Below are 13,869 nucleotides of genomic sequence, written 5' to 3'. Positions count from 1 at the left end.
ATATATATATATATATATATATACGTGTTAAACTAAGTATATATAACTATATTAAAATAGAAAATTTTCTAGACCAATCGCGATTCAGTAAAAGTGGGTGGTGTCCAATCAGAAATCGACGAACTTTCTTAGCAGCTAGGATATCAATCAGTCAAAAAAAAATTTGAAGTCCTTATGAGTCGAGAGAGTCGAGAGAGAAAAAGAGAGGAGAGAAGAGAGAGAGAGAGAGAGAGAGAGAGAGAGAGAGAGAGAGAGAGAGAGAGAGAGTAGACCGACCAATCAGAAATCGACGAATTCTTTCGCACACTTCTCATTGGACGATATGCGCAGGGGTTCTTCTTCATATTCTTCGAAGTTACTTCCATCTCCCGGTCCCTTGCACTTCGGTATGAATGGCGCTTCGATCTGTTTGTGGTTTTTTCGTTTTCAAAAGTTATTATTATTATTACCTCTAGAGACATTTTTAAAATCTTTCTTTCATCTGTCAATTAATGAAGAATTTACTGCGTAGAAATGAGCAAACAAATTAAAACTAGTCTGATGTAGATGGATGAAAGTTAAATATTAATTATTTTAAAATTTTAATTAAGTATTATTACAAGTCGACATTGCAAATCGTTATGGAACGACAACAACAACAAAACATCAAAAAAAAAACCTAACAGAATGGCGGGCTTACCTTTTTTTGATATAGAGCAATCCAGTCCACAGGTCCGAACCATTTGTGGCTTTTGACGTCGTTGGCTCCATTTTTAAGGTTTCCATAACGATTTGTAATGTCGACTTGTAGTAAATTTCTGAGAAGGTCTTTTAGTTCGTTTGAGAAGTGCGAGGGGAAACGAACCTGAGACGATATTGTGATTGGTTGGTCGGTTGTGATGTGTGTCGGTCTGTTGTGATTGGTTGAGGCCAACCTGATTGATGGCTTATAGACTGATGACGTTATTTGAATTAAAACGAATTGAATCTTAACAATGAAAATAATTTAATTGCTAGTCAGCAACAACAATCGAAAACATTAAAAACCTTTCCCGTAACGATCTTTTCGTAAATTTGTATGGGTTGGTCTGCAAAGAATGGCGGATAGCCCGCTGCCATTTCGTAAACAAGAACCCCTAAGGCCCACCAATCGACGGCCTTATTGTACCCCTGTGCGTGTGTGTTTGTGTGTGTGTGAATATGTGCGAGTACAAAGGCCACAAACATCATCGCCTTCATTACCCATTATGTATTTATCATTCCCATCATCCAAATCAGCGGTTTTCAACTGGTGGACGCGTACCCCTAGGGGTACACCAGCTGTTGCCAAGGGGTACGCAGAACAACTTTAAAAAAACAAAAAATATTTTAAGAAAGCTATTTTGTACAAAATCAGATGAAGTGACAGTCAGCAGAGTAAAGTATTTAACAATATTAAATACTAAATATTTTATATAACAGATTATAGATAGAATATTATTCCGACTTCTATGGCTATTACGTCAAAACGAAATGAGAATTCGCAAAATCTCATGTCCTATTTGCCAGGGCTATTTTAATTTTAATTTATTATAATTATGCATTCAGCGGATGGCAGAAGCTCACACTGTAAACTTGTAAAGTTTAAACTTAATAGTTTACGGTCATACTTTACAAGTTGACCCCAAGGGCTTCTGCTATCTGCTGAATGCATGTTAAAATAGAATTAAACGTTAATTTTTTGTTATTTTTTCCTTGTTTTGCTATTCTTTGTTGTCATGGTTTCGTCATTACACAAAAATAAATTAATGAACCTCATATTTTATCTTAATTATTAATAAATACAATTTAATTTAAAATATCGGAATTAATTATAAAAACATTTACTAAAATTTCTTAGATAAAGTTAAAGTTAAACAATGGATAAATGGCTCAAACAACAACCATTAAAACAAAAGTCATCCTCTAGCATCGCAACTGAGCCGATGCTCAGCGCAGATGTCCATGCAGATTCAGACTCGGATGATGACAATCAAAAACTGCGGAAGATTAGGCGATATGATAAGTATTTGTCTCTTGGATTCTCGTGGTGCGGTGAAGAAAAAGAGCCAAAGCCACAGTGTGTCGTATGTAATGAAAAATTATCAAATCATTCGATAAAACCTTCATTACTTCAACGTCACTTTAATACAAAACATGCTCTTCTCAAAGATAAACCACTAGAATTTTTCAAAAGAAAAGAAGTTGAATTGAAACATTGTAGGAGCACCTTAAAATCATTCACAGGGGCTAACGCTAACTCACAAGCTTTAGTGACGTCTTATTTGGTAAGTCTGAGAATTGCTCAAACTAGGAAACCACACACTATTGGGGAGATTCTTATATTGCCTGCAGCTAAAGATATTGTCATCCATTCTAGGAAAAAAGCTACCAATAAACTTAATGTCGTTCCATTGTCCGATAATACAGTTTTTTGAAAAATTCATGATTTAGCATCAGATGTAAAAACCATTCTTATTAAAAGAATCCAAGCAAGCAAATATTTTGCAATTCCGTTAGATGAAAGTACAGATGTTACAAACTTTGAACAGCTGATGATGTATGTTAGGTATGAATTTGAACAGTCAATTGAAGAGGAATTTTTGTTCTGTGAGTCTTTATCAGGCCGGACAACAGCTTTAGAAATATTTAAAAAAGTTGATGATTTCACGACTTTAAATGGAATAGATTAGCAGCATTGTGTGGGAGTGTGTTCTTTCTGATGGTGCAGCTGCGATGACTGGCAAATATGGGAGAGTAGTCATGCAAATTAAACAGGTTGCATCAGAAGCAAAATTCACACATTGCAGTATTCACCGTGAAGCTCTTGCTACCAAAGCCATGCCTGCTAGTTTGAAAACTGTTTTAGAACAATCTGTTAAAGTTGTTAATTTTATAAAAACTCGGGCTCTCAATTCTCGTTTGTTTTCAATAATGTGTAATGAAATGGGAAGTGACCATGAAAAGCTTCTTTTGCACACAGAGGTACGATGGTTGTCACGTGGAAAAGTGAATCTTGACCCTTTTGAACTACGTTCAGAAGTGCAAATATTTCTCATGGACACTGGATTTCAAACAGCCGATTTATTTCTGAATGAGTTATGGTTAATGAGGCTGGCGTATTTAGGGGACATTTTTGGTAAACTGAACGACTTGAATTCTAGTTTGCAAGGACGAAATATAACTCCGTTTGTTGTTGTTGACAAAATAAATGCAATCATTAGGAAGCTACAGTTCATGGTTTCAGATGTTCAACAATTTCAAGTAACAGCATTTCATCACTGCACAGATTCTTGACTGAGAACGAACTTCAACTGCATCCTAACATGGCTGAAGATATCAAGAACCATTGTTCTCAGTTAATATTGAATTTTCGAACCTATTTTCCTGAAAACTTTGATGACAAAACTTGGATAAGAAATCCATTTTCTGATGTTACATTGCCAGCTGACTTTTCTGTTCAAGAAAGAGATCAATTCATTGAACTTTCGTGTGATGGTGGATTGAAGAATGAATTCAACAAAGACTTGTTGAGTGATTTTTGGCTTAAAAGAAGAGAAGAATATGGATTAATTTCTGACAGAGCTTTGAAATTTTTGATCCTTTTCAGTACTTCTTATCTCTGTGAAACTGGATTTTCTGCAATGTTGGCAATAAAAAACAAATACAGATCAAAACTTGAACTTGAGTCAGACTTGCGTCTAAAATCGACATTAATAAAGCCTGACATTGCAGAATTAGGCAAATCTAAGCAAGCCCAGTGCTCACATTAACATGATTATACTTTTATTGTGACAATGAGCGGAACTCTCTGACTCTTTGTCTTAGCAGAAAACTATGACTATTAGGTTTTTATTAGCATAATAATTATTATTAGCAGGACTATATTTTCATGTTTTTCAAAAAGATTACAAAAATAAAAATAACATCGTTTTCGATTAAATTAATTTTGGCATGAAACCTTAATAATTTTAATATAATATTAATATTATAATAAATTCAGTAAAATGTATAAGCAGATAGGACTGTCACTAAAGTGACTGTACTAAAATAACCAAAATTTAATAAAATAGCTAAATTACTAAAAAAATAAAGTTTCTGAGAAATTTTTGTCTGATGGGGGTACGTACGCAAACAACATTTTAACTTTGGGGGTACAACAAAAAAAAAGGTTGGGAACCCCTGATCCAAATCATCATCACACACACGCGCGCGCATACACATCGTCACTCACTAACTTTACTAAGAATTATCTCTGGCGCCAAATACTCGGGCGTACCACAGAGCGTCCACGTTCGACCTTTGACCTTTTTGGCAAATCCGAAATCAGTGACCTGATTCAAAATTACGCATAGTAGTTATTTTATAAGTTACCAATTACCGATATTGTGAAAGTAGTAGCTAGGACAAAGCTATTAGTAAAAGCACACAGGCAGACAGACACACACGCACGTACACACACACGCACACACACACGCACAGACAGACAAGCAACCTTAAGATATCCATGCATATCGATGAGGAGGTTTTCAGGTTTCAAATCTCTAAACATGACATCCATGTGATGGAGGTATTCAAGAACTAAGGCTATTTGACCGGCGTAAAATCTCGAATGTGATTCTCTGAACGTGTGCGTATGTGTGTTTCTGTTTGTCTGTATGTGCGTATGTCTGTGTGTATGTCTGTACGTGAGTACGTATGCACGTGTGCACGTTTCTGATAGTAATTCGTAACTGAAGGAAAAATTGAATAATAGCTATCGTTTCAATCAAACATAGTGTCCAATATTATGTATGGTTTTAATGATGGGATAATCTCTTAGTACCTATTACAAATCTTTCTGTCGGCAGCACATAGCAAGTGCTCTTTCGCCAAATTAGCAGGATCAAAAACTTATTTCACACAGTACAATGTCCCTTTGTTAAAATTGCTACGACCAAAAACTTAAGTTTGGTCGCCAGACGAGACAAGTTGTCTAGCGGCTGTCTACGAGAAGTTGCTAGAATAGATGCGCAATGCGGTCTACTGGTTGACTGACTCAGTCTATGCTTCATGATTCAACATCACTATCATCTATATCACCATCATCATCATCACCATCGCCGCCAGCCATCGTCATCATTATCGCCATCATCACTAACGTAAATTTTCCGGACTGTCTCAAATGTAGAAACATCTCGCCCCCAGTAACAAATTCGAGTACCATGTACAAATTTGAATTATCCTGCGTGATTGATGTCGTGTGTGTGTGTGTGTGTGTGCGTATGTGTCTGTGTGTGTATCTCTGTGTGTGGGCGTGTATTTCATTATTATTTTCATTTAAAATTATATATACTTTCTATTTGATTAGTCACGGGTAGTAGTCACATCTTAACAATCGCACCTTCACAATGGTTAGTTCAACATATGACTACTTCAATCTCATGAAATGTATACAATACATGAACAAGCGAAGGTAGAAATAAATAAATTAATAAACCAGCAAATGAATGAATGAATGAATGAACGAACGAATGAATTAACATACAAATATGCAAATTCATATGACATTATATTAAAATATCAACAACGAACTGAACAAATGAACGAAGGAAACGTAGGAATGGATGAATGAATGAATGAATGAATCATAATAACCCAGGTATCAAATGACATAAACAAATTAAAACTTATTATTAAATTCTCCAAGACTACAACAATGATGATGATGATGATGATGATGATGACTATGACGAAGGTGATAAAAGGAGAAAACCATAACGTAATAATAATGATGATGATGGTGATGATGATGGTGATGATAATGATGGTGGTGATGATGGCGATGATGATGATGGTGGTGATGATGATAATGGTGATGATGATGATGGTGGTGGTGATGATGATAATGGTGGTGATGATGGTGATGATGATGGTGATGATAATGATGATGATAATGATGATGATAGTGACGATGACGACGATAATGGAAACAAAGAACAAACAACAACGACATAGATAATTGAATCAAATTGTAGTCTAATTGACAGAGATGGAGGAAGGTCATATAATGACAGTAAAGGTATGCTCAACAACAATAACAATTGCATCTGCAATGATAGAAGTTAAAATTGTAGTAGTAGTAGTAGTAGTTGTTGTTGTAGTAGTAGTAGTAGTAGTAGAAATATTAGTAGAAGTAGTAGTGGTAGTAGTAGTAGTAGTAGTAGTAGTAGTAGTAGAAGTAGTAATTATTATTACTTATATAAAAATGACCTTGAAACTATAGTTGAGTTGTACGATGAATGGAAAGGTTGTTGATTGTAGTATCTTCTTCTCGTTCAGTGTATGTTCCACTTGTTTCAGTTTCACTATCTGATCGTGGTTGTTGTTGGCGACGATGAAGAAGAAAAAGAGAAAGAAAAAGAAGAAGAAGAAGAATAAGAAGAAGAAGAAGAAGAAGAAAAAGAAGAGGACGATGATGATGGTATTTGCGATGGCGGCAATGATGATGGCGTTGATGATTTGGATGATAATGTTATTGCTATCGTTGCTGTCGTTGATGATGTCATCCTATTAACAAGGCAAACACACACAAACAAGCAAACAAATCAAACTTTTTGTTTGTCTAAGATCTTCATAGCGTGGAAATGTTTGGTAGATTTGTGCTGAACGAGCATCACCCTGCCAAACGAACCGGTGCCCAGTGTTTTTATCCTATCAAATTCATCCAAACTTGAGGTGTTCTGTGATTGGTTGGGTGAATAGATGATTTTTCTACGATTGGTTGATTGAATAAGCGAACTGTCCTGTGATTGGTGGATAAAGTGAACAAAATAATTGTGATTGGATGATCAAATGAATGAGATGATCTGTGATTGAGTAAATTAATTGAATGTAGTGCTTCTTGATAGAATGAAATTATATGTAAGAGAAAACGAATGAACGAACGTACGAATGAACGAACGAATGAATGAATGAATGAACGAACGAACGAACGAAAGAATGAACGAATGGATGAATGAATGATAACAACAATAATAATAATAATGCCGATGATGATGATGAAAATAGTGATGATGATGATTGTTAAACAAACAAAAAATTTCAGCGAAGTGCTTGTAGATTACATTAGTGAAAAATGCAATAAAGCATTAACTCAATAAATAAATAAGTGTGTGGTGCTTAATAAAAATAATAAAAACACCAAATGAATATTATTCTTATTATAATTATTATAATTATTTTAATAATAATAATTATTATTATTATTGCTATTTTTATCCATTTTCTTTCAATAATTTTTCCAATCACATCATCATCACCACCATTATCAACTTAACAATAACGATGACGATGACAATGATAATGATGTTGGTTATGATGATAGTTATGAAGATGATGAAGATGATGATGGTATCTAAGAAATCTGAAACTACATAAGCAGACAGTTAAGTATGTAAGCTAATAAATAACCTCATTAAAAATAATAATAACTGAATAAAATGTAAGCAATAATAATAATAACAAAAACCATAATAATTTTCAAAACAATTCACTGTAAAATAAAATTGTAAGTAATAAATAATAAAAATATTGTATATATGATTGTATGTGTGTTGTGTATGTAATTATGTATGTAACTAAGTATGCATGTTTGTATGTATGAATGTCTGTGTGTGTGTATGTGTATGTGCGTGTGTATGTGTATATATATATATATATATATATATATATATATATATATATATATATATATATATATATATATATATATGTGTGTGTGTGTGTGTGTGTGTACATTACCTGTGGGTTTTCATCCCATTTTCGGTCGAATTGATCCTTGGCATCAGCTAAAAATGCCTTTACTGTGTGGGTAAAAATATTTAATGAATGAATGAATGAATGAATGAATGGATGGATGAATGAATGGATGAATGAATGGATGAATGAATGGATGAATGAATGGATGAATGAATAGATGGATGAATGAATGAACGAATGAACAAATGGGTAAATAAACAAATGACTTAATAACTGATGATTACAATTACTTATATGCTCCAGTTTAAATCAAATTTTAAAAACAAATCCATTCCATTTATATATTTAACAAATAAAAATAAACTCAATTAGCCATTATACAAAAAAATACACGTACACACACGCGCGCACACGCACATACACAAACACACACGCACACACACATACCTGTGTGTGTTTGCCCCTTTTGCATATGCGTGTGTGCGTGCGTGTGTGTGTGTAATAAATAGTCAAGAACTATTTATAGATAAAATCTAGTGAATCATTCACCTCCAAAAAAATATACATGAAATAACTCTTAATTTTAAAAATTAATAAAAATAAAAATTGTAATAATAAACTATTTAAAGAATATAATTAATGACTTTTTATCTGAAAAAAATAATTTATTTGAAATAAAAAACAAGTTATTTATTAGCAGTTGGGTTCTTTAAATAGGTTGTTTAATAATAATAGAAATAATAATAAAATAATAACAAAGATTATCAGTAATAACTATTAATAATAAAAAATCCAATACTCAGTGCTGAGTTATTACATTTGTGTTGTTTGTCTGTCTGATTGATTTATGAGGGATCTTCAATTTTATGTTTTTACTTTTGGTTCAAACTTTTAAAATTCTTCTAAATTTTAGCAGTCTATGTTTAGATAAAAATATGAAACTAAAAGAGAACTTAGATGATAGGTAGTACATACAGCAGTCATACAAATCTTTGAATATATAAAATAATGAAAAAATAACTGTAAAGCACACACACACAAACACACACATACATAAAAGGAAACAAACCCACACATACAAATGACCACACACAGATACACATACATAGATGAAACAAAGATGAATTACACCATACATTACATTACATTACACTACATGTACACAACAAGAAAGTGTTCTTTGACCAATCCCCAAACACATACAAACAAACGCACACACACATACACACATACATACAAACAAACAAACAAACACACACAAACATACAAACACACACACAGACACAAACACACGCACACATACATACATACACAGCAAACAAAGTTGACTTACACCAAATACTACAATTACACCATATCACACTACATGTACAAAACAAGAAAGTGTTCTTTGACCAATCCATCCTCTTAATTCTTAGAAAAATAAAATAAATAAATAACAAAGATAAAGCAGAATAAAATGAGATAAAATGCAAATAATTAAAAAATAATAATATTACAATACAAACAAAAATATTAAGATAATATAATACCAAATACAGCAAAGAAATTCTTCTACTTTACTCTATTTATAACATCTATTCATCTAATCCTGAGTTATCTATTTTAAATTTTTATTTTTTTAAAATATATTTCTAGCTATTAGCAAAAGAACAATTTATTAAATATGTAATTAATTAATCAATCAATCAATCAAAGCACTATTTTCATGATTTTCAACAGCCCTCTTCAATAAATCTTGCAAACAGATGGGTCTTGAGATCCGCTCTGAACTTTGTAAAAATGTAAATGATGGAGAAGTAGTCAAAGAAGGAGGTAGAGAGTTCCAAAGAAAAGGGTCAGAAAAAGCAAGTGCAGATTTAGCAAAAGAGTGTTTAACAAGCATAGAAGAAGGCCAAGGATAGAACCACTGAGGTACCTCAAAAGTAAGAGTAGAAGAGTTAAAAGTAGAATCATTAAGAAGTAAGAACAACAGAAGAAAAATGATTACAGAGATAAGAAGAGAACCAAGATAGACATGAATCTATATTAAAATTAAATATTAAATTAAAAAGAATCTATGATCAACAATTCAACAGTTTCAAAAGCAGAAAAAAAGTTAAGTTAAGAGCAAGAAGAAGATTACTAGTTTAACTGATTATAATTGAAAATTTAATTACGATTTTCATTTTAGTCTCTAATAATAATAAAAAACAATTAAAAAAACAATTTAAATTTCCAAAATACAAAAAATTACCATTTTCACCATCACCCTTTTTGCTGGCCGATGTATTACCCATGACGATTTTATTACGCAAATAATTATTTAAATATTCAAAAATAATTATCAATTATTTAAAGTAATTAATCCGTACGAAAGTTAAAAAACTTGAAACTCTTCTTAAGGGAATCGATGAAACCATCAATGACAAAAAACAAAAAAAAGAAAAAAACATTGAGTTATATAATTCTATGGAAGCCATAGGTTGGCTAACTAGGATTGAGCTATAGTCATTCTTTTTTTTTTACCACATTCGATCATGTTAAACTTTTGTTTGCTTATGAAATATACGGCGTAAATAGATCAAAATTTTTATTTAAACAACTATCTTCATTATATTCAGTACAATAACGGTTACAGTAATTGTTGTTACATAGGTACGCACGAAATTTGAATTTTTCTGAGAGCCATTAAAATAACATGAGACCACACCTTATTTAACATCAATAGTAAAACTTAAAAATATATATATACAATGAGTAAATATATTTATTTATTTATTTAGTTAGTTAGTTAGTTAGTTTTGTGTGCATATAATATTTTGTAAAAAGAATTTTGATAGGAACGAATATGATTCGTGTTAAACACTCTTTTGCCAAATCTGCTTTTGCTTTTTCTGGTCCTTTTCTCTGGAACTCTCTACCTACTTCTCTAACTATTTCTCCATCACTTGCGAAGTTCAGAGCGGATCTCAAGACCCATCTGTTTTCAAAATTCATTGAGGAGCGCTGTTGAACATCGCGGAAATAGCGCTTTATAAGCTAATTGATTGATTGATTGATTGAATATGGTTATACTTGCCAGCTAATTAACCATCGTACTGTTAAATAGCTACAGTTAAAATGACGTAATTTCCTCCAACGACAAAAAAAGAAATTCTAATTGGCTGGTTTGATCTGTTATATTTGATATGTTTTTGTATAATGATTAACAGTAACGCGATGTTTTGTAGAATCATAATCAACACCAATTTTGCAAGAAATTTAATTAACAATTTTTTTTAAATGTCAAGGTCGGTTTTTTGATGTGTTTTTCCTAAATCAAAAACATCATGTATGTGATTATGTATGTGAGCATGTTAGCATGAATGTATGTGTGAATGTTTGTGTGCATGAAATTAAATCAAAAAAATTTTAAAAGGTTAAAGTTGGTTCCTCTGGTGTGTTTTTGTCAAATCAAAAGCATCATGTACGTGATTATGTACTTAGACTTATAAAAAAAAGCGAAAAAGCTGCTATTGGTGCATGTTGAATCATACATGGGCCACTGCATGTATAACAGCGTTGTTGTAAGTTGGATAAACATGGAAAGAATTAAAAAAGCGATTTAGTATCTTTTAAAGCTTTTTCTGTATAAGATAAAAATGAATAAAGAAGAAGTTAAAAACTTTGTTTTCTGTATAAATAAGTTAAAAAACAATGATAAAAATAATGAAAAATTGAACCAGAAACTGATCAAAGCTGAATGCTCTGGTATTTCTTAAAAGTTGTATCTATGACGGTCTCAACCCTTATATGTATGTATATATATATATTTGTGTGTATGTGTGTGTTAAATATTTCAATATCGTGACAGATGGTACGTTTGTTAATAAATAAGCAATCTAGAGAGGCGTGTCGTTGAAATACTGGCTCCTCTAGAACTGAATGTCAACTGAAATTGACGGCTGACTATTTGAAACATTTTGCATTTTGCTGAATTCATTAAGTTAATGGGTGGTTTATGGTCAGTTTACCATATAGTTCTTATGACTTATTTCATGTGTGCCTGTATATATATATATATATATATATATATATTACCAAGATATATATATATATATATATATATTACCAAGATATATATATATATATATATATATATAAACTTTCAAAAGCAAAAATTTCGGTAGATATTTTCAAATATTGCTTCAATTAAAAAATTAGTTTAAATAATCTAGTTTAAAAAATTAGAAACAAAATTTCTTTTTCAAAAATTGAATCCTTTCTTTCTGCAGAATGAGTTTGCTATTAGTGGTTTTGTTTTGCCAGGTGATCAGAGCTGGTTAGTTAACACTTTCCATTAAATAATTCATTAAATTATTTCAGTAATTTTAAAAATTTTGCATTATGCAGCTTTGAGAAAAGCAAATTCGCTTTGTTTTTTCCACTTAAAAAAACGAAATTGATTTCTTATGCCACAAAAGCTGAACGTCCGTGTTCAACACACACCATGCCTGTGGTTGTTGGCTGTGCAATATTACAGCCACAAAATCATGACAATAGATGGCGATCCTATCGTCTGAGTTGAGTTTAATTGCCTAACATCGTTGAGAGAAATTGAATTAAAAACGACTCATATTTCAAAACAGCGAAACTATCATCACCTGTAATTGTAAACATAAATAGAATAATCGAAATAATTTTGAGTGCAGCCAACTCCAACGTTTGTAAATTTTTAGTGAATTTTCATGGAAGGTTCATTACGAAACCCCCATTAGGCTTTCATGGCGTACGAGGTCTCAAACGTTCACACCGACTGCCCTATCACAAGAACGTTACAGATTCCAACTCAACAATTTTAAATAAAGTTTTTTTGCAAATTATTAAAAGTTTCAGATTTGTCCACTTTGAATAAAATAATTTGCTCAACAATATAATTCTGGATCAACTTCAAGTTGTGTTCATGATGATTATACATTGTTGAAAGCTATGATTTCCGAAATTTTTTTATCAACTCTTTGCTTTAAGATTTTACCTAAATACTACTACTAATCAAAAAATACTTCAATAAACATTTAAAATTAGTCAATTTCATTGTTGTCGTTAGTAAAATTATCTTTTGTTTAAGTTTAAAAATTTGTTTATTAATTTATTTATTAGAATTTTCTCTTAGAATAGTTTATTCTATAATTTCCATCTACTATAAAATTTTTATAAAACAGTGATTGATATGAATTTTAAATTTTATTCGATTTCTTGCTCGCTGCGAAAAATAGCGCATTAACATTTGCTGATCTGCTACTAAAACATTCTTACACGCGGAATATTTTATTAACCCAAAGTTACAACTCGAAAACAACTTCAAGTTTTTTTTAATCCAGCCAGTAAAACAATAATTTATCTTGTCGTTTTTAATAAATATGCCTTACTACCCAAAATTAGATATGGACATAGCCCTGCTGAAAAACGGAACCGCCCATAGATTTTATAGTTCAGAACTGTGCTATGCGCCGTCAACTGCCACAGATGGCCTGCTAGATATGGACCACAGGCAATGCCAGTGTTACATGGGGATGGGGTCCGATGCTAACGCTTGGCTGATGATTGATTTGGAAGCTCCTTATTTCATTGATAGGATCACTCTCCTGACCAACACATATCAAGGTGAGCAGCGAAGCATTAGATAACCGTAGAAATACCAGTATTTTTATAGCACTAATTACCATAATACAATATTTTATTGGGCCTCATTCATTTTTGCATTTAAAAACTCATTCAAAAACCTTTGTATTTGTCTATTTTTAAAAATGCAAATACACAGATGTACTGTTATTTTTTAGTAGTTCATTCGATCATTGAAATGTTTTTAATAATAATTTTTTCAAGTTGATTTTATAAGTTTACGTTCGGTTACCACACACAATGCAAAGTTTTATGACAATCTGTTATTTATTAGTTCCAGCTTTGGGCGTTTATAACAGCAGGAAGTTTGAGGTAATTAAAATAGTTGCATCGCTTGAATGGGTTTAGCAGAACAAACAAAATTGTTTTCGTTTGAAATCCTTATGTTGTTATTTATTTAGAATGTATAAATGGAATATATTAAATAAATAAATAAATATATATATATATATATATATATATATATATATATATATATAAAATATATAA

General features: G+C 31.6%; 1 protein-coding gene across 1 annotated transcript; it reads right to left on the bottom strand.

Moving 5' to 3' along the window:
- Positions 1-279: 279 nt before the first annotated feature.
- Positions 280-10,016, bottom strand: HELRODRAFT_88726 (hypothetical protein; the record flags this gene model as incomplete). Its single annotated transcript, XM_009030186.1, has 10 exons — positions 280-405; positions 680-844; positions 1,027-1,149; positions 4,236-4,331; positions 4,493-4,619; positions 5,139-5,221; positions 6,250-6,348; positions 6,591-6,719; positions 7,780-7,841; positions 9,974-10,016. The coding sequence occupies 10 exons, from the start codon at positions 10,014-10,016 to the stop codon at positions 280-282; spliced, it is 1,053 nt and encodes a 350-aa protein (XP_009028434.1).
- Positions 10,017-13,869: the final 3,853 nt, after the last annotated feature.

This window comes from Helobdella robusta, assembly GCF_000326865.2.
Source record: "Helobdella robusta unplaced genomic scaffold HELROscaffold_66, whole genome shotgun sequence".
NCBI classification, from domain to species: domain Eukaryota; kingdom Metazoa; phylum Annelida; class Clitellata; order Rhynchobdellida; family Glossiphoniidae; genus Helobdella; species Helobdella robusta.
The sequence above is the reverse complement of the archived record's forward strand: the minus strand, read 5'-3'. Positions and strand labels throughout refer to the sequence as shown.